The 17,788-nt window shown below is 37.8% G+C and overlaps 2 protein-coding genes across 2 annotated transcripts in view; one reads left to right on the plus strand and one right to left on the minus strand.

Moving 5' to 3' along the window:
• Window positions 1-5,165: 5,165 nt before the first annotated feature.
• Window positions 5,166-9,773, plus strand: krt5 (keratin 5). Its single transcript, XM_081386950.1, has 9 exons — window positions 5,166-5,833; window positions 7,130-7,338; window positions 7,449-7,509; window positions 7,608-7,703; window positions 7,796-7,960; window positions 8,054-8,179; window positions 8,408-8,628; window positions 8,732-8,784; window positions 8,904-9,773. Exons 1-9 carry the CDS (start codon window positions 5,279-5,281, stop codon window positions 9,152-9,154), a joined length of 1,737 nt encoding a protein of 578 aa, XP_081243076.1. The 5' UTR covers window positions 5,166-5,278; the 3' UTR covers window positions 9,155-9,773.
• Window positions 9,774-13,297: 3,524 nt separating this feature from the next.
• LOC308703620 (mitogen-activated protein kinase 14A) overlaps window positions 13,298-17,788 on the minus strand; it is a 31,704-nt gene continuing 27,213 nt past the window's right edge. The window contains exons 5-13 of the mRNA XM_081387285.1: window positions 17,466-17,577; window positions 17,273-17,302; window positions 16,305-16,352; window positions 14,769-14,883; window positions 14,587-14,658; window positions 14,430-14,509; window positions 14,262-14,340; window positions 13,826-13,999; window positions 13,298-13,665 (exon numbers count right to left, since the gene is read on the minus strand). Of these exons, the coding sequence (XP_081243411.1) occupies window positions 13,604-13,665; window positions 13,826-13,999; window positions 14,262-14,340; window positions 14,430-14,509; window positions 14,587-14,658; window positions 14,769-14,883; window positions 16,305-16,352; window positions 17,273-17,302; window positions 17,466-17,577 (772 nt within the window). The 3' untranslated portion in view covers window positions 13,298-13,603. The remainder of the gene's footprint in view (window positions 13,666-13,825; window positions 14,000-14,261; window positions 14,341-14,429; window positions 14,510-14,586; window positions 14,659-14,768; window positions 14,884-16,304; window positions 16,353-17,272; window positions 17,303-17,465; window positions 17,578-17,788) is intronic.

Raw genomic sequence — 17,788 nt, forward strand, 5'->3', positions numbered from 1 at the left:
AATACAGGAGCTGAACCACTTAGGGCCTTAGGTCAGTAGTAATACTTTGTAATTGATGTGTAATTTGTAATTGACAGCTGCATTTTGGACTAATTGTAGCTTGTTTATTGAGATTCCAGGACAACCACCTGGTAATGCATTATAGTTATCCAATCTAGAGATATGAATTAATGAACTAATTTTTCTGCATCAGAAACAGATCGTTCCGGAGCTTAAAGGGATACTTCACCATTTTTTCATATTAAACTATGCAGTTACACGAGTAGTTACACGACCAAGTATGGTGACACAAAATAAAACGTGGCGCTTTTCTAAGTGGATAAAAAGGATTACTATAATGTATGGCGGAATAGCACTTGGGACTCGGGAGCACTTCGACTCGGCGCAGTAAAAAGTTACGTTGGTTCTAATGACAGAAGTGAAAGGGAGAGGGGGAGAGGGTTTTTCAGGAGTGACTTTTTACTGCGCCGAGTCGAAGTGCTCCCAAGTGCTATTCCGCCATACATTATAGTTATCCTTTTTACCCGCTTAGAAAAGCGCCACGTTTTATTTTGTGTCACCATACTTGGTCGTGTAACTACTGTTTGTTCGCTTCTGACTTCATCTCTGTTTGGTTCCTAATGAATGAACTGGGCTAAGCTAAGTGCTATCAAAGTGTTGCCGCGCGCCAGAGCGATTGAGTGCACGCACTGAGAGAGGTGTATCAACTCGTCTTAGTTAAGGGAATAACATAGTTTAATATGAAAAAACGGTGAAGTATCCTATAACAATGCTTCTGAGGTGGAAGAAGGCTGTTTTTGTAACATGAAATATGATTATCGAAAAACTAGTTGCTGTCTAATATAACACCCAGGTCTTTAACTGTGGAGGATAAAGTAACACTTCTTTTTGACGTTTAAAGTATTCCCTCCCTCCTCCTCATCCGCGCACTAACCCCCCAAACCCCACACCCAAATCCTTCTTGTCGGTTATTGGCTGGAACAGTTTGTTATGTTTCGTGGTGCAGGTTTGCCCAGTTTGTTTTTCTTGCTGTTTGTGGAGCCTGTGGTGTCTATAGAAACCGCATTATTTTACAGTGTGTTCAGGGGACAGGCAGCTAGCGAATGGTGAGGAGATGTTTGCTATATGTGACAAAAACTGTTTTGGCCTAAAAAACGTGTGACATTGCTTAGAGCACCTTTAAGTAATACCTCAGTCTTATCTGAATTTAATAGGTCATCCAATATTTTATATCCTTAACAGTCTGTCAACTTGGATAATTTAAAGAATTCATGGTCGTGATGAAATATATAACTGAGTATCATCGGCATAACAGTGGAAACTAATTTCTAGTTTTCTAATAATATTACCAAATGGCAGGATATTGAAAATAGCAGAGGGCCTAAAACAGACCCTTGTGGCACTCCATAATTTACTGACGTTATCTTAGATTTGCACAAAGTTTTGTTTTCTGGTGCCTTCTGACAGAACAAATAGTTCTTGCAGCTAATTCATGTATACGCTTCTCAAAGCAATGAAACTCGAATAAGCGCATAAGAATTTCTTCTTCCTTTCATTCTTAGTTCTTTTAAAATGCATCTGAATAATTGAAGGCACGCCTATAGAAAAGTGATTATTTAGCAAAGTCCACAAGGTGTATGGTGTTATTTTTGTATACACAGGCCATTTTCTTCTCTTCATTTACTCCCTTTATGTAATACAAACTGGGAGATTTCGGTCTGCAGAAATCATTTTACGTACACAAATCTGACTCCACCTAGTAGTAAATGTTATTTTATTTCATGAAGACAGTTATTCCATGAGCTCATAAGGCCATGATTTTATGACTGGTTGTAACCATATTTGGAAATTAATCTCAAAGGCTTGGGTGTGGACAAGAAAAGGGTGTGGATTAAGGGGCGTGGTCTGGAGGGGTGGGAACTTCTTACTCTCTAGTGATTGGTGGGCTTTCATGAAAAGGAAGCCATCCCTTGTTTCAACATGACAAATATGTCTAAGCACGCATGCAACTCTCAGATTTCAACTTAGGAGCTGCTCTGACTTTCAATGCCATCATAAATGATAGAAGACAATGAAAATGATAGTAAACTAGGTAAAAATGTGGTTTCCTGCAAATGTGGCAGCCCAATTTCACTCATTCTTTTGTAAGATGCACACATAGTAATATCACTGTATACTGTAGCAATGGTGTAAGCAAGCAGGTTGCAGCAATGTTCACATAGCTCAGGAAATACAACAAAAACCGTCTTTAATCAATAAATCCAACTGACAGGAAATCTCAGGAGATTTCACAACCAATGAGACTAACTAGGAAAACAGACGGGCAGGCAAACAGGAAAACCAAACACAATGACAATAAAACTGAACATTACAAATGGGGGAAATTACCCTTTTTTTACTAGCTATCTGATCACGAAAAGATCAAGTGCAAATGCTCTTCAATATCAAGACATCACTGTACACCTTTCTGAAATTTCTCAATAAAACTGAATCTAAAGAAAACAAGAGTCTTTTGCTGTAATCCTTTTTAAGATTTTACCAAAGTTTGTTGCCATAACTTGATCTTTTTATCATTGCAAACAGATAAATTTGCTACAGTCATGGAAGCTATGTAATAAATTATCATGTAAAAGTATGAAGTTATCAAGTTCAACAGTGAAAGTTACAAGCCACTGTACAAGACAGTGAATAATTTGTGAATATCTGGACAAATTCCAAGCATTGCGTTATTGGCACTTTTGGGCCCCACCTAATGTGTACAAAAAAAATTACAGCTTTCATGTCCAGACAATGCAAAACACACTCGGTATGACTAACCGATCAACGATTCACTTTTCTTTGTTGCTCTGTCTGGTGATGCCACACAAACCTTATTCAAGTGAGATCTTAGGTAAAACCAAAGGCACATGAATTTGTGGCTTTAACACAAAAACGTTTTAGTGAAGGCAAAGCATTGAGTTTTTTAGAGAATGCTCTTTAGAGAAATGTCTTGAGATAAATATGTGCATAAAACAATGTCTGTTGAAGGAAAGGTATCCACAGACATCAGAGGAAGGAAGACAGAAGACAAGGAATTGGACTGGTCTGATTTTATTAAGGTCTTATTAAGGCTATGTTCACACTATCAGTCCAAATCCAATTTTTGTGTATATCTGATTGAAATCTGATTAGAAGTGTAAATGGAAGTCTATAGAGTGTTTTTTTTATTCTGTAAAAAATACAGACTGAAATGTTCTTCAAATGTGCCTCCTGCAATCATAATTTAGAGTCAGTTTTATAATATTACTTGTCCTTTTACACAATGTCCTGCCTGAGACGTTGTTGCTGCACCATTTACATTTTTTGGCCTTTTTTTAATCCTCTTGTGACTGATATTCTATTTTGTCTAAATAAATAACAAATAAAACAGTAAAAACTAAAACGAATAATTTCCAATTCTATCAAGTGAATTTAGGCATCATCAAATTTCAATGTTCAGTATGAAAAATGGATATTTATTCTGATATTTACTACTTAACAGTGTTTTTTTTATTTGTAGCATTTTTGAAATATTAACTGTATTTCCGAAAATAGAGGAAATGAGCATTCACAATTAAATATCTGATATATGATATTTAATATTATACATATCTGATATATTATATTTTTTAAGTGAAATTACTGAACTATACAAGCTTGATAAAAAATGATGGCACTTGAGTTCAGATGGAACTCTTCATATATTAATTCTGATCTTTTTTTTTAAAGGGAAGGTAACACTTTATTTAGATGGTCCATTTTAGACATTCTACTGACTTTAATTAACTTTGCAACTACATGTCAACTAACTCTTATTAGAGATTAGTAGACTGTCTACTTAATATCTGCAAACACTTTAGTTTGTGCTTGTATCACCTGATAGATTGCATTGTATACATTCAAAGAAGAATCTGGGGTGAAACTCCACTAAAACTAACTCAACATCTGACAAAGACTTGACAGTATCACTGTTCAGATCAATGGATTAACTATGGGCTGTGCCATTTAAAAAATGCACTGGGGGCCAAAATGCCATGTAAAAAAATGTTTATTAGAGTGACTCCTCCTGAATTTTTACAAAGAAATATACCTGTTTTTCCCCTCGGTAACAACAAGTGGCTATGCTTATAGAGGCCCCTGCTAATGTATTAGCACTCTCATGTCATGACATTCTCTCTTCCTGCTCTACTTTGTCTGATAAATATTTACATGGTTTCTATGCTAATCTCTCAGACCTGTGCACTTCAGCAGCAAGTCTGCAGTTCTAAACCATTTAAACATGATAAGGGTGATACTGACATGCTAACAAAAGCAGCACACGTTGCTAAATAATGCCACCTAAGGACAGCTACAAAAATAACCACACACTGCTCTTGCAGGCACCATGTACTGATGCGAGTTCTGACACTTACTTGTAACTATCAATATGAAAACAGTGCTGTATACATTCCCGTTAAAGTTTGCGCCATGTGTTTTATTACGAGATAACATAAAAATCTACTTTGCATGCAACTGCATCAGCCCTCTGGCAACCACAGAACAAGGTGGTGAAGTAGTGTTCGTGACAGAGCCATTGAGGTGAGAGAACAGTAGCTTGATTGTTTCACTGGAAAGAGGACCCTGCAGGTCACAATGGCTTTCAGGACGAGCGCCAAGCTTCAACATTCAAGCTCTTCATCAAATATTCCCCTATTTCATACTCCTGCACGCTGCTTAAAGCAAACAGAGAGCCCTGTCCCTCCCAAATTCATGAAATATGCATGGAGTTGTTTAGTTTGCCATGCGTTAATTTATAGAATGCCATCTGGCCAATAACTATGGTGTTTTAGATTACAGAGCACTAGTAAAATACAAAAGTTTTGTAGTAGATGCAAAAAGAGAATGTGTAGAATTTCAGGAAGTTTTGAGCTTGTTTTTCTACTCCCTGTTTCTTCTTAATCTCTTCACTTTATGTGAGTGTGTGTGTGCATGTAAGGTAGGGTGTGGCCCTCTCTGCTGAAAGTACTCCCATACCAGCCTAGCAAGATGGGTGTATGTATCACTTGGAGAGGAGCGAAAGGACAGGAGCCTGAGGCTGAAAGAGGAGTGGCCAGATGAGCCCCTCCCGTGGCACAAGAGGTATAAAAGCTCCTGCACTCATTGAAGAAGACACTTAGAGGGATTTAACTTTCCTCTTAGTGAGCTCACCTGCTCTGGATCTCTCTGTCTCCTCCTGCTCTTTTTCTGTCCGATCCTCACCCCCTAATAGACAACAGCAGTCATGACTTCGATCAAAACTTCCTACACTTCCAGTGGTGGAAGCATGAGCGGCGGCGGCGGCTTTGGTGGAAGTGTTAGGAAGAGCTTCTCTAGCATGTCTGCCAGTGCAGCACCCATGGGCGGCAGGATGAGCTCTGTGTCAATCCGTCGCTCCGGCGGTGGTGGCGGTGGCTTTGGAGGAGGATCTGGACAAAGCTACAGCTACAGCATTGGCGGCGGCGGTGGAGGTCTAGGAGGTGGCTACGGCGGTGGTTCTGGATTCGGCGGTGGTTCTGGATTCGGCGGAGGTGGATTCGGCGGTGGTGGATTCGGCGGTGGTGGATTCGGCGGTGGTGGTGCAGGATTCGGCGGTGGTGCAGGATTCGGCGGTGGTGGTGGTGGATTTGGTGGAGGATTCGGTCATGGCGGTATGGCACCCATCACAGCTGTCACAGTCAACCAGAGCCTCCTAGCTCCATTGAACCTAGACATCGACCCCAACATCCAAGCTGTCCGCACCCAGGAGAAAGAGCAGATCAAGAACCTCAACAACCGCTTTGCTTCCTTCATTGACAAGGTTAGTCTTCTCTTTGCAAACATACACAGCTGCACAACACAACAATCTGATCTTGCACATCTGACATTTTGACTATTCAAATGAATGTTTGGTATACATGCGCACATTTCAAGGGCCTTCATATGATCTGGGTTCTGCTCATTAAATATTTCACAGCCAGTCACTTGCACCCAGAAATCCTGCTAGTGTCAGATTCAGTGTAACAGTAAGCACACACAGTAGGAGACTGGGTGCCATTGCATATGCCACCTCTGCATCATTATCACTCAACTTCAGTCAAGCAGTCAAAGTCTATATCTTAGCACAGGTTTGAGTTGTTTTCCTTGTATACACTTGTTCTTGTTCTTTGAGGGTGAGTTTGGAAACCCAAGCCAGATGAGATCCAATGACTGATCCAATCCAAATAAGGGCATGGATCAAGTTTTTCTTCTATCCCTTATGGCAGCAATGCAGATGTTTGTGTGTGTGTGACAAACGAGTATCATCTTTAACTCTTACTCAAAGTAATTCCTGGCATAAAAAGGTCCTAAAAGTCTCATTGCTGTAACTTCATGTAGGTCTTAATAATCAGTTTAGTTTTTTCTTAAACAAACCTAGTTTCCTATTTTGATTCTCTGAGACCTTTGTGTAGTTCACTATGTAAACACACCGTGTAAATTTCACCCCCACTGTAGGTACTACGCCCATTTGTATGATTCTGACAAGATATGATCAGCAATCATGTAGCTCAAATAACTACTGATGTCATCACTGCTTTGTTCTTTTCATGTGAATCCTGCAAGTTTAAAGTAATTGTAATTTTGTAAATTATAATTGTGATGTTGTACACATTGGTAATTATATTCCATGAATATGCAGAAGGGTGGGTACAGTTAGCACCTGAGGGCAAAGGCGTGCCATATCATCTCTGTTAAGGCTTGCCATTTGGCACAGGTCTCCTAGGAGCCTCGCCTTTATGCCAGGAGGGAAACATTGTTTTAATAGCACAGAGAGTCTAAACATGTTGTGGTGTCATATTTATGATCTCAAAGGGGAGTGTTCATATTAACAGGACAGTTACTCCAAGAAGTTGTGCTGGCTAACACGCCATGTCACATATGCTATTTTTTTTTTTTTTTTTTTTAAGTTGCCAAAGGTGTGTCAATACAAGTCTAGATATGCAATAAGAGGTGTGCTTGATAATTACTATAGAAGACACATCCTGTGGCATAAGTAATGGCATATCAAAAGGTCCTGATGCCTTCTTCATAAAAAAGCCATATATTCAAATCCTTTATTGGTTTATTTCAAATACAGGTGCGCTTCCTAGAGCAGCAGAACAAAGTGCTTGAGACAAAATGGAGTTTACTGCAGGACCAGACTACCACCCGCTCCAACATCGACGCCATGTTCGAGGCCTACATCTCCAACCTGCGCAGACAGCTTGATGGACTTGGTAATGAGAAGATGAAGCTAGAGGGAGAGATGAAGAACATGCAGAATTTGGTGGAAGACTTCAAGAACAAGTAAGTACAGTAGTTGTGCAAGAACATGTTCAGGGTTCTATGAACCACACTTTGTGTGAATGGTATAATTTCACAATGAATTTGCTAAAATGGAAAACTTATATTTGCAGATATGAAGATGAAATCAACAAGCGTGCTGCAGTGGAAAACGAATTTGTCCTGCTCAAGAAGGTAATACCTTTGGCTGCTTTCTTGGCCCCCTGGTTATATATATATTTTTTGATTGTAGAGTCCACCCATTATATTGAGATTTGTACATTTCTTCATAGGATGTTGACGCTGCTTACATGAACAAGGTTGAGCTTGAGGCCAAGGTTGATTCCCTTCAAGATGAAATCAACTTCCTTAGAGCCATCTTTGAGGAGGTGAGCGTTTGATGGAACTATATGATGACTGCAATGCTAGTTTTCAATGTAGATTTATCTCAATGCCTTATACCTTATCCTTGCAATTTTAGGAGCTGCGCGAACTCCAGGGACAGATCAAAGACACATCAGTCATTGTGGAAATGGACAATAGCCGCAACCTGGACATGGATTCCATCGTTGCCGAGGTCCGTGCTCAGTATGAGGATATTGCCAACCGCAGCCGCGCTGAGGCCGAGTCGTGGTACAAACAGAAGGTGAGAAAAAGACTTTCAAGCATCAAACAAACACTATTTTTAAGCAACCAACTGACAGATCCTAATGACAATGTCTCTATTTTCACCTTCTAGTTCGAGGAGATGCAGTCATCTGCCGGCAAATATGGAGATGACCTTCGCAACACCAAGGCTGAAATTGCTGAGCTGAACCGCATGATCAGCAGACTTCAGAATGAAATTGAAGCTGTCAAGGGACAAGTAAGTAGTCTTTTAGTCTTTAGTGTTAGTCTTTGGATGAGGTTTTGGCCTGAATTAGATTGCCAACCAAATCCTTAGTGTGTACTAAGTGTACTTTCAAATAAAGGTTTATCAAAACATGCATGTTATGTTGGGAATAATGTAAAGGAGTTCCTACAGAAGAGGACAGGGATAATGTAAAAGTGCTGCTGAAAACTAAAGTTGTAATGTCTTCTTTGAATTGATCAGCGTGCCAACCTGGAATCTCAAATCGCTGAAGCTGAGGAACGTGGAGAACTGGCAGTGAAGGATGCCAAGCTCCGCATTAAGGAACTGGAGGAGGCCCTGCAAAGAGCAAAGCAGGATATGGCACGCCAGGTGCGTGAGTACCAGGAGCTCATGAATGTCAAACTGGCCTTGGACATTGAGATCGCAACCTACAGGAAGCTTCTGGAAGGAGAGGAGACCAGGTCAGTCACTTTTCTCATTTGAAAGCTTAAGTATGTTTTTTTTTCTCTCTTGAAATTCGTCTTTATATAGACATTGACATTTCTTTTCTTTTCTTTTTGGCAGGATTGCTTCTGGTGGCAGTTCCGCAACCATCCACATTCAGGAGTCATCCAGCAGTAAGCTTACTAAATTTTTTATCTTTACCTTAGATAGAAATACATTATCAGCACATAATTTGCAGTAATAAATTGCATTGCTGTTTGGTATAACTAATGTCTTGTTTGTTGTTTTACAGGTGGTGGTGGCGGTGGCGGCGGCGGCTACGGATTCGGTGGTGGCAGCAGCTTCGGTGGTGGCGGCGGCGGCTTCGGTGGCGGCAGTGGCTTCGGTGGTGGCAGCGGCTTCGGTGGTGGCAGCGGCGGCGGCAGCGGCTTTGGATATGGTGGTGGCTCCAGCATGAGCATGAGTGGCGGTGGCGGCGGCGGCAGTCAAATCTCAATGTCCCGCTCCTCTGTAGTGCAGTCCAGCCAGAAGCGCCGCTTCTAAACTCGTCCACCCAGTTCCCCCTCCCTAAAATCATCTACCACCTGGGCAACAATATCTTTTCACTCCACATTTCAATGTTCATACATTCTTTTATGTGTTTAACCCCCAAAATCCACAGTGACCCAAAGAGACTCTAATGTCAAAGTGTTATATACTGTACCTGCAGAACGGCTTGTCACATTCACCGTGATGTTTTTGATTCTAGTTGTTTCCTCTTGGCATCACTCCTCATCCAGAGTACAAATTGTCCTTTAGGGGATGCACAATCGGAAAAGAGCTAATCAGAGAGACAAAGCAATGGAGCTCAAGTATTTTTTCGGGCTGAATAGCTTTTGTTGCTCTGTCACAGAATGTAAGCATTAAATGCACATAAAATAAATGGCTTTTCAACTGTCTTAAAATTCCTTGTCACTACAACCAGGATTTATAATGCTTCTGCTTCATTATAGTGCAACAAAAGCTACTCATTTGAGATTTTACTTCCCACAGAGAGGAGTAAGTTTTACTTTTTTCTTTCCCTGATTTTGGATGATGAGCTGATGAGCTGTTCTGTCAAAATTGTTGTATTCATCCAACCATGTACCACATGGAAACATCAATAAATCAGGGTTACATACAATCACTTGTCTTCAGTTTTTATTTCATCGACCTTTCTCTTTTACACAACATAGGAAAACACAAATGCAACTTAAATTGATCATTTAATCATAACTCCTATAGAGGTATATGAGTCAATGACATACAGTATTGACCTCAGTCAAGAAAAGGAATATAAAAAACAAAGTAGTCTATGGTTTCAAACACCTTTTATACCATTTTCACTAAAAGTTTAAATCTAAAAATATTAGGTAAAAAGTGATGACAGATTTAACCTAAATATTAAATGCATGTGAGTGTACACATATCAATCATTACTTTAAAAAAATATTTAATTTTTCAAATATTACAAATTAATTAATAATTGTCCTTAAGTTTTTGGTGAGCTGCAACACAAACATTTAAATACATTCTACTTAATACCATTTTTTCTTCAAAAATGTCATCCTTTTAATTAGCTGTTTTGTCTTCATTATTATAACAGGACAGTTGTATCACCCTGAAATTTTTGACCCATATTTAGAATTCATCCTTGCAAACATAATATTCGGATTATAGACAAACAGCATCAGACAAAAAAAACAAAAAAAAAAAAACATTTGTTTGTTTTTGATGGCTGCAACACACTCCAAAAAAGTTGGGACAGAGGCTAAATAAAAGTGAAAAGTTTAATATCTTGTGAAAAGCTTAAAAAGCTTAATATGAATATCCAAATTAAACACTTATGAAACAGTCCAATAAGTATAAGTAGGTGAATTGGTAATAGGTGAGGGTATTATTTATAATCATAATCACTTGTTAACAAACAAGTATTCTTTACTTCAATGAGCTCATTGTTTCTGCATTAAATTATTACATTGTTTAAATTAATAAATTTTTAGCTACCTGTGATTTGTATGTACATTTCTGAAATACATAACTTAGACAGTTACCTCTGATAACAGAATACTCTAAATTGTAATATGGACTCTGTAAAGCTGCTTTGAAATGATGTGCATTGTGAAAAGCGCTATACAAATAAACGTGAATTGAATATTATGATTGAGTGTAAAAGGAGCATGCATCTCAGTCTTTGCAAACAAAGATGGTCATGGCTCATCACTTTGTGCCAAATATCATGAGAGAATTGTCAAACAATTCAAAAATCACATTTCTAAATGCAAGATTGCAAAGAATTTAGGTCTCTCACCTTCTACCATACATAAATTTGTGAAAAGATTCAGGGAATCCACAATCCAGAGAAATCTCAGTTCATGTAAGGAAAGGCAGGAAACCTGAATGTGCATGACCTTTGAGCCCTCAGATGGCACTGCATGAGAAACCATCATGCTACTCTGTTAAATACAGCCACATGGGCTCAGGAGTACTTTGGAAAACCATTGTCGCTTAACTGAATCCAGAAATGCCACATGAGTCTCTGTTACACAAAGAAAGCTATACATCTGTTCAATGCAGAAATGCTGGCGAGTTCTCTGGGCCCGAGCTCATCTCAGATGATCCAAAACACAGTGGAAATATGAGCTGCGGTCAGATGAGTCCACATGGACCATCCAGACTTTCATCAGCGACAGGTGCAAAACCAAACATCTGTCATAGTATGGGGGCGCATCAGTGCAAACGGCATGGGTGACTTATGTGTGAAGGTACAATATGTGGAGACATATTGGGATTATAGAGACATTTAATGTCATCAAGATGACATCATTCCTGGGAACCAAGACAATGCTAGGTCTCATTCTGCACATGCTAAAATAGAGTGGTTTCTAGACACTCTACACCATAGGGATGTGCTTGAGTGCCTGCCTGCAGTCCAGATCTGTCTCTTATTGAAAATGTATGGCCCATCATGAAAAGGAGAATGAGAACCACAGACTGCTGAGCAGCTGACTTGTATAAGGCGAAATTGGGCCAAAAAATCCATTTGCAAAACTTCAACAATTATTACCCTCAGTTCCCAAACATTTAATTAAAAGGAAAGGTGATGTGAGACGTTGGTAAACATACCTCTGTCCCAACTTTTTTTCAAGAGTGTTGCAACCATCAAAATACTCTACACGAAATACTCTACGTTAGTCAGTGAAAATCTTTTCTTTGTAGGCTACTTTTGTCAGTTAAATAAATGTTAAAGAGAATTAACATGTCACAGATTCTTGATTTTCTTGCATTTTACAATACGTCCCAACTTTTCTGGATTTAGGGATGTACAAACAAGATCATTTCTTATTCTAGATCCATAAATGTGGCCTGTTACAGACTGTGGGGAACAAATGTAAAAGGTTTCAAACAGAAAATGTAAAAACTCATATTGATCCATCACTGTTCTGAATATTGACTATGGTTAGGACATGACGCTGGTGCAATAGGGGAAAATGACACTTCTGGTGGTGATCGTCGTCACCTCAAGAGTTGAAAGGGCAACAGACGCAATACACTCTGATAACATGCGGGTTACAAAAGTACACTTCAGGGAGTTAAATATCGCCGTTAAATGTACACTACACATTAAACATGTGTTGGCTAAACAGATAAACACTACCCAAACACAATTCCAAACACGTTCCCATAGGACCTAAAACCACACCTGACCGAGCAGAGCCAACATATCTGGTTACAACAGGCAAACTAAGCTTCCATTCAATGAGGGTTTAGCTAGCAGGTCAGTTAGTATTACTCGTACTCCTTTAAAGGACAATTCTGTTGTTGTTTAAGTGGATAAACCTGATAAAATTGTCCTTTGAGAGATAACTACCCTCTGTTGAAAGCCGTTGATTGGTTTATCAGAGTGAAGACCTCGCGAGCAGGTCAAAATCAAATAATACCAATATAAACAAACCTGATACAGCTTCTTGACACACTATCATCCCGCAGATCCAAAATCAAATATACATCTTTAACGGTGCAGGAAATATCAAAGCAGTTCGGAATTGTTCAATGGAAACTTGCAACTTAAAATAAACTTTACTACTTACTAAGTTACCTAATAGCGTCCCCTAACGGATATTTGTCAATTTTACTACGTCTAACTAACGCACGATTGTATATTAAAGAAAGTATAAAATTTAATTAAATTAAAATTAGGTAAGGAGTAGAAAAGGAAACACAGCTAAAAATGTAATTAAAAGAAACTACATATTTTCCTAATAATATTTTAGATATATTTATAATATTAATACCACATTATAAATTGAGTCTTAATAGCTACAAGAAACTATGGATCAATGCCTTTTAAATTTAATTTTAGGATGATGATCCTCACATGAGAATAAGCAGTTAATATTCAATGTTGATATAGTTTATAGGCTACTTTATTTTAAGGTGCCAGTATTACAGTGTAATTATACATAAGTACTGAGTAATAAAAATTAAAAATACATACTTACTATAGGGCCAGGATATGGGTTAATTGCATGTAATTATGCATAATTTATAGTTATTACTACATGTAAAATCTATAACTGACACTGTAAAATAAAGTGTTACCTCAATATAATATTAATATTAAAAGTCAATATAATTTTATATAATATAATATAAAGACAGCACAAAGACATTCACAAAAAAAAAATCATTTATTCGTTCCACTTTTATCTTTCCTCATTTCATTATTTAAAAATACTTGAGTACATTCTTTAAAAGTTTGTTTACACACTTGATGTAGTCAGTATCTATGTTTGAAGATAGCCAGTTAAGTGTTTGATAAAAAAAAGGATTTATATCTAGATATCGAGTAAACTGTGCTTGATAACAACAGGTGTTAAAGATATCTAATGGTGTTTGTTAAAGAAGCGAACAATAGTTCATCAGTGTCTGTAATTCTTTACAGTGCTGTCCTGGTGATGTAAAGGTGAGGTATTATGTTGCAGTCACTCTGGGGTTGTCTGGGTCAAATGTCATGATCTCCATGTGGATAAGACCTGTGAGACATAAAAAAGGCAGAGTAGCTTTGCATATAAATATAGGCTACCTCAATTTAGAAATATATTTAAAGCAGGTTCAACAGAGTGCCAGAGCACAGAAGACATTTTAAATGTTAAATAAGACAAGAGTTTTGTGTGTGTATGTATATGCTCTCACTCTTCCATTCGCTGACGGCCAGATCCAGACTCTCAAAAGAATCATCGTATGCAGGAGACACAGGCTCGTTTTCAGGGTCGTGGAACTCAGACAGATATGGATGTGAAAGACCGTTTATTGCTGTAAGTCTGACCTCCGGGTCCAAAACCAGCATGCCTTCCAACAGATCGATGGCTGTAGATGGAACACGCATTAAATCAAAGCTGAATTACAGTTAAAGATGCAACAGATGGGACGAAGCCAAAATTATAACAGCTATCATAGCAATATAGTAGCTAATGTAGTAGTCTACCACTAGAGGGCGACTTTTACCCATTCAAAACAATGCAATATCACACACATTAAGCTGTTAGTTAATAATTACTGGGTGCTATAGGTTACTTTTAGGTTTAAAATGTTTATAAAAGTGAAATCAATATGGGAGTTGTGAACATACCAGTAGGATCCATACAAGAAAAGACCTCTTTGAAAGCCTTTTTCTTTTGGACTGGAAGAGAGCGGACATATGACTGAGCCTGTCAACACATCAATACAATAACGACAAACAGACTCGAAAAATATTCCTAAAATGGACAATAACAGATGTCTGACGGTATATGCCTACATCTTTGCTTTGCATTTTCATAACAAGCGTTGAGTTTGGTGTGCCTGTCAGGCTGAGGATCTTCTGCAGCTGGTCAATACCTAAACAATAACGTTAAGGAATAGGCACTCTTTTGCGTGACAGACATATTTAAAAAGCGAGGAAAGAGAAAGGATACTGTCACTGCCTGGGAAAAGCACCTCTCCCGTTATCATCTCGGCCAGGATGCAGCCAGCAGACCAAACATCAACTGAACAAAGAACAGTAAAATTGTGACAAAAGACTAGTGACTTAAAACTCTTTAAATCGCCTTTTACACAATGTGTTGGGCGGGTCAATAATTAAAGGGTCAAAGGTCACCTGTTTGAGTATAATGCATCCAGTTGAAAATGACTTCGGGGGCTCTGTACCAGCGTGTCACCACATAGCCCGTCATCTCACTTTCCGCGTGTCTAGCCAGTCCAAAGTCCAGAATCTATCAAATAGTGTAAGAAACAGGCCACATAAGCCACTTTTCCACCATCGGACAAAACCTTTCTTATTGCTTAAAGGAACACTCCGACTTTTTGGAACTTTAGCTTATTCACAGTATCCCCCAGAGATAGATAAGTCCATACATACCTTTTTCATTTCTGTGCGTTCTGTAAGTGTTATTTGACGCACCCACCGCTAGCCTAGCTTAGCACAAAGACTGGATGTAAATGGATAATGGTAGCATACTAATCCCGATAAGTGACAAAATAATACAAACATTTTCCTATTTACATGTTGTGATCTGTATAGTCACAGCGTGTACAAATAACAAGGCTATATGAGACAGAGACCATTTTTAATCATATAAATACTGGGAACTATATTCTCACTAGGCGTAGGAGCACAGCTACTTGGGCGGAGTGGCTACTTGGGCGGAGTGGCTACTTGGGCGGAGTGATTAGCGCAGCACACAGACGCCCTGTTATTGATTTAGCTGTGCTCCTACGCCTAGTGAGAATATAGTTCCCAGTATTTATACGATTAAAAATGGTCTCTGTCTCATATAGCCTTGTTATTTGTACACGCTGTGACTATACAGATCACAACATGTAAATAGGAAAATGTTTGCATTATTTTGTCACTTATCGGGATTAGTATGCTACCATTATCCATTTACATCCAGTCTTTGTGCTAAGCTAGGCTAGCGGTGGGTGCGTCAAATAACACTTACAGAACGCACAGAAATAAAAAAGGTATGTATGGACTTATCTAACTCTGGGGGATACTGTGAATAAGCTAAAGTCCCAAAAAGTCGGAGTTTTCCTTTAAAGGGATACACAGAGAAGGAGACAAGAGGCCGTTTTTTGAATGGATGTCAATGGAGGAGAGGTGCTAAAAAAAAACACTTTTGTGAGGAAATAGCTTATAATTTAATGAATCGACAGCTTGTCCGCCACTCTTCAGCATGTTTGCTGAAGTGATAGACTGTTGCACAACTCTGAATCCAAATTCAATGGCATGAGGGCTGTACTGTGATTGGTTGTCAAGAAACACCTGATCCAAGTTAGCGGTTACGCTTTTTCCAATGGTAGAGCCACGTATCTCCCAATAACAATATCATCTCTGCCGTTACTGACAGACTGGGAAGAGAGGTGCTGCAACAATGTCAAATATGAGAAAAATAATGTTTTAAACATTCAAGCATGAAAACCTATTCTAGTAGAGTACAAAAACAAAATCAATACTTTGAAAAAGGGCATAATATGGCCTCTTTAAATAAATAAAAAAAATGGTCAAGGAATGAGGAAAGGTTTTATGAGGGGGAAAAAGCAGTAGTGAAACAAATGATCATTTTTGTAATATTATTTGTAATATATTTACTGTTATTTTGCTGATCATTTATTTTCTGATCATTATGTTTACCTTTAATTCACAGTTTTCATCCACTGCGAGGTTACTAGGCTTAAGATCCTGAAACAAGATACTAGTGTCATTTCATCATGTTTTATCAGGGACTGCATTTACTTGCACAAAAATATTCCAAAGTTAATCAAAATTTGGTCATATTCTGAATATTTAAGTGTTATGGATATAAATGAACCTAATATATTATTTACAATTTTACAAACATTAAAAGAAACAATGAGCTACAGTGCATTTGTAATAATCTCATGACTACATTTTGCATTTAATCATCTTTTATATATATATATATATATATATATATATATATATATATATATATATATATATATATATACACACACACACACACACACACACACACACACACACACACACACACACACACACACACACTACAGTTAAATAGTTTAGGCTAAGTAAGATTTTTCAAAAGAAACTAGTACTTTTATTCAGCAAGGATGCATTAAATTGATCAAAAGTGACAGAAAAGACATTTATAATGTTAAAAAGGATTACAATTTCAAATAAATGTTGTTCTTTTGAACTTTATATTCATCAAATAATCTCGTAATTTAAAAAAACAAACAGTTTACACCAAAATATTAGGCAGCACAACTGATTTCAACATATACAATATCAGAAATGTTTCTTGAGCATCCAATTATCATATTAGAATGATTTCTGAAGGATCATGTGACACTGAAGACTGGAGTAATGATGCTGAAAATTCAGCTTTAACATCACAGGAATAAATTACATTTCAAAATATATTAAAATAGAAAACAGTTATTTTAATTTGTATTAATATTTCACAATATTACTGTTTTTACTGTATCAAAAAACAGCAAAAATATATTTTTTACAAAAACATAAAAACAATCTTACCAACCCCAAACTTTTGAATGGTAGTGTATATTTATGACTCTATGAATAAACAGGCAATATTTACTCTACATAGTACATACCCGATGAATAATCCCAGCAGAATGGATATACTAAGGAAAAACATAATATTAGCAGCAATATCATTCAATATTCCTGTTTCAATGCCATAAATAAGTGGTATACAAGGAAGTTAGTGTATGACATTTATCGAAGGCATCAAAAACGGAGATACAGAAGAATGAAAGAGTTTCAGTGAATAGAAATAATAAAGACCTTGAGTCCTCGCAGTATCTGATAGAACAGGTATATGATGACTTTGCTGGTTAATTGTTTCTTCTTCATTATGTGGCTAAGATCCTGAGCTACAAATGGCATCACCATATAGCTGGGGAAAAAAAAAACATTAGAAAATGTAAGCATTTAAGTATCACTGAAGTTTGTAAATTAGTGAAGCTGGAGTTAAAAAAAAAATTGAAATTGAAATTGAAATAAAATCACACAAACCAACTTTAAATGGCCATAAAACCTCTGTATGGAGCACATCCTCTCACTCACACACAAACACATCCACACATATGCATGCATGCACTGCATCC

Source organism: Scardinius erythrophthalmus, assembly GCF_964197995.2.
Source record: "Scardinius erythrophthalmus genome assembly, chromosome: 15".
Classification (NCBI taxonomy): domain Eukaryota; kingdom Metazoa; phylum Chordata; class Actinopteri; order Cypriniformes; family Leuciscidae; genus Scardinius; species Scardinius erythrophthalmus.

Coding starts and splice junctions, on each gene's coding strand:
- krt5 (XM_081386950.1), top strand. CDS start 5,279: ATGACTTCGATCAAAACTTCCTACACTTCCAGTGGTGGAAGCATGAGC. Junction 7,339..7,448: donor GTGGAAGACTTCAAGAACAA/GTAAGTACAGTA, acceptor TTATATTTGCAG/ATATGAAGATGAAATCAACA. Junction 7,961..8,053: donor AGTCGTGGTACAAACAGAAG/GTGAGAAAAAGA, acceptor TTCACCTTCTAG/TTCGAGGAGATGCAGTCATC.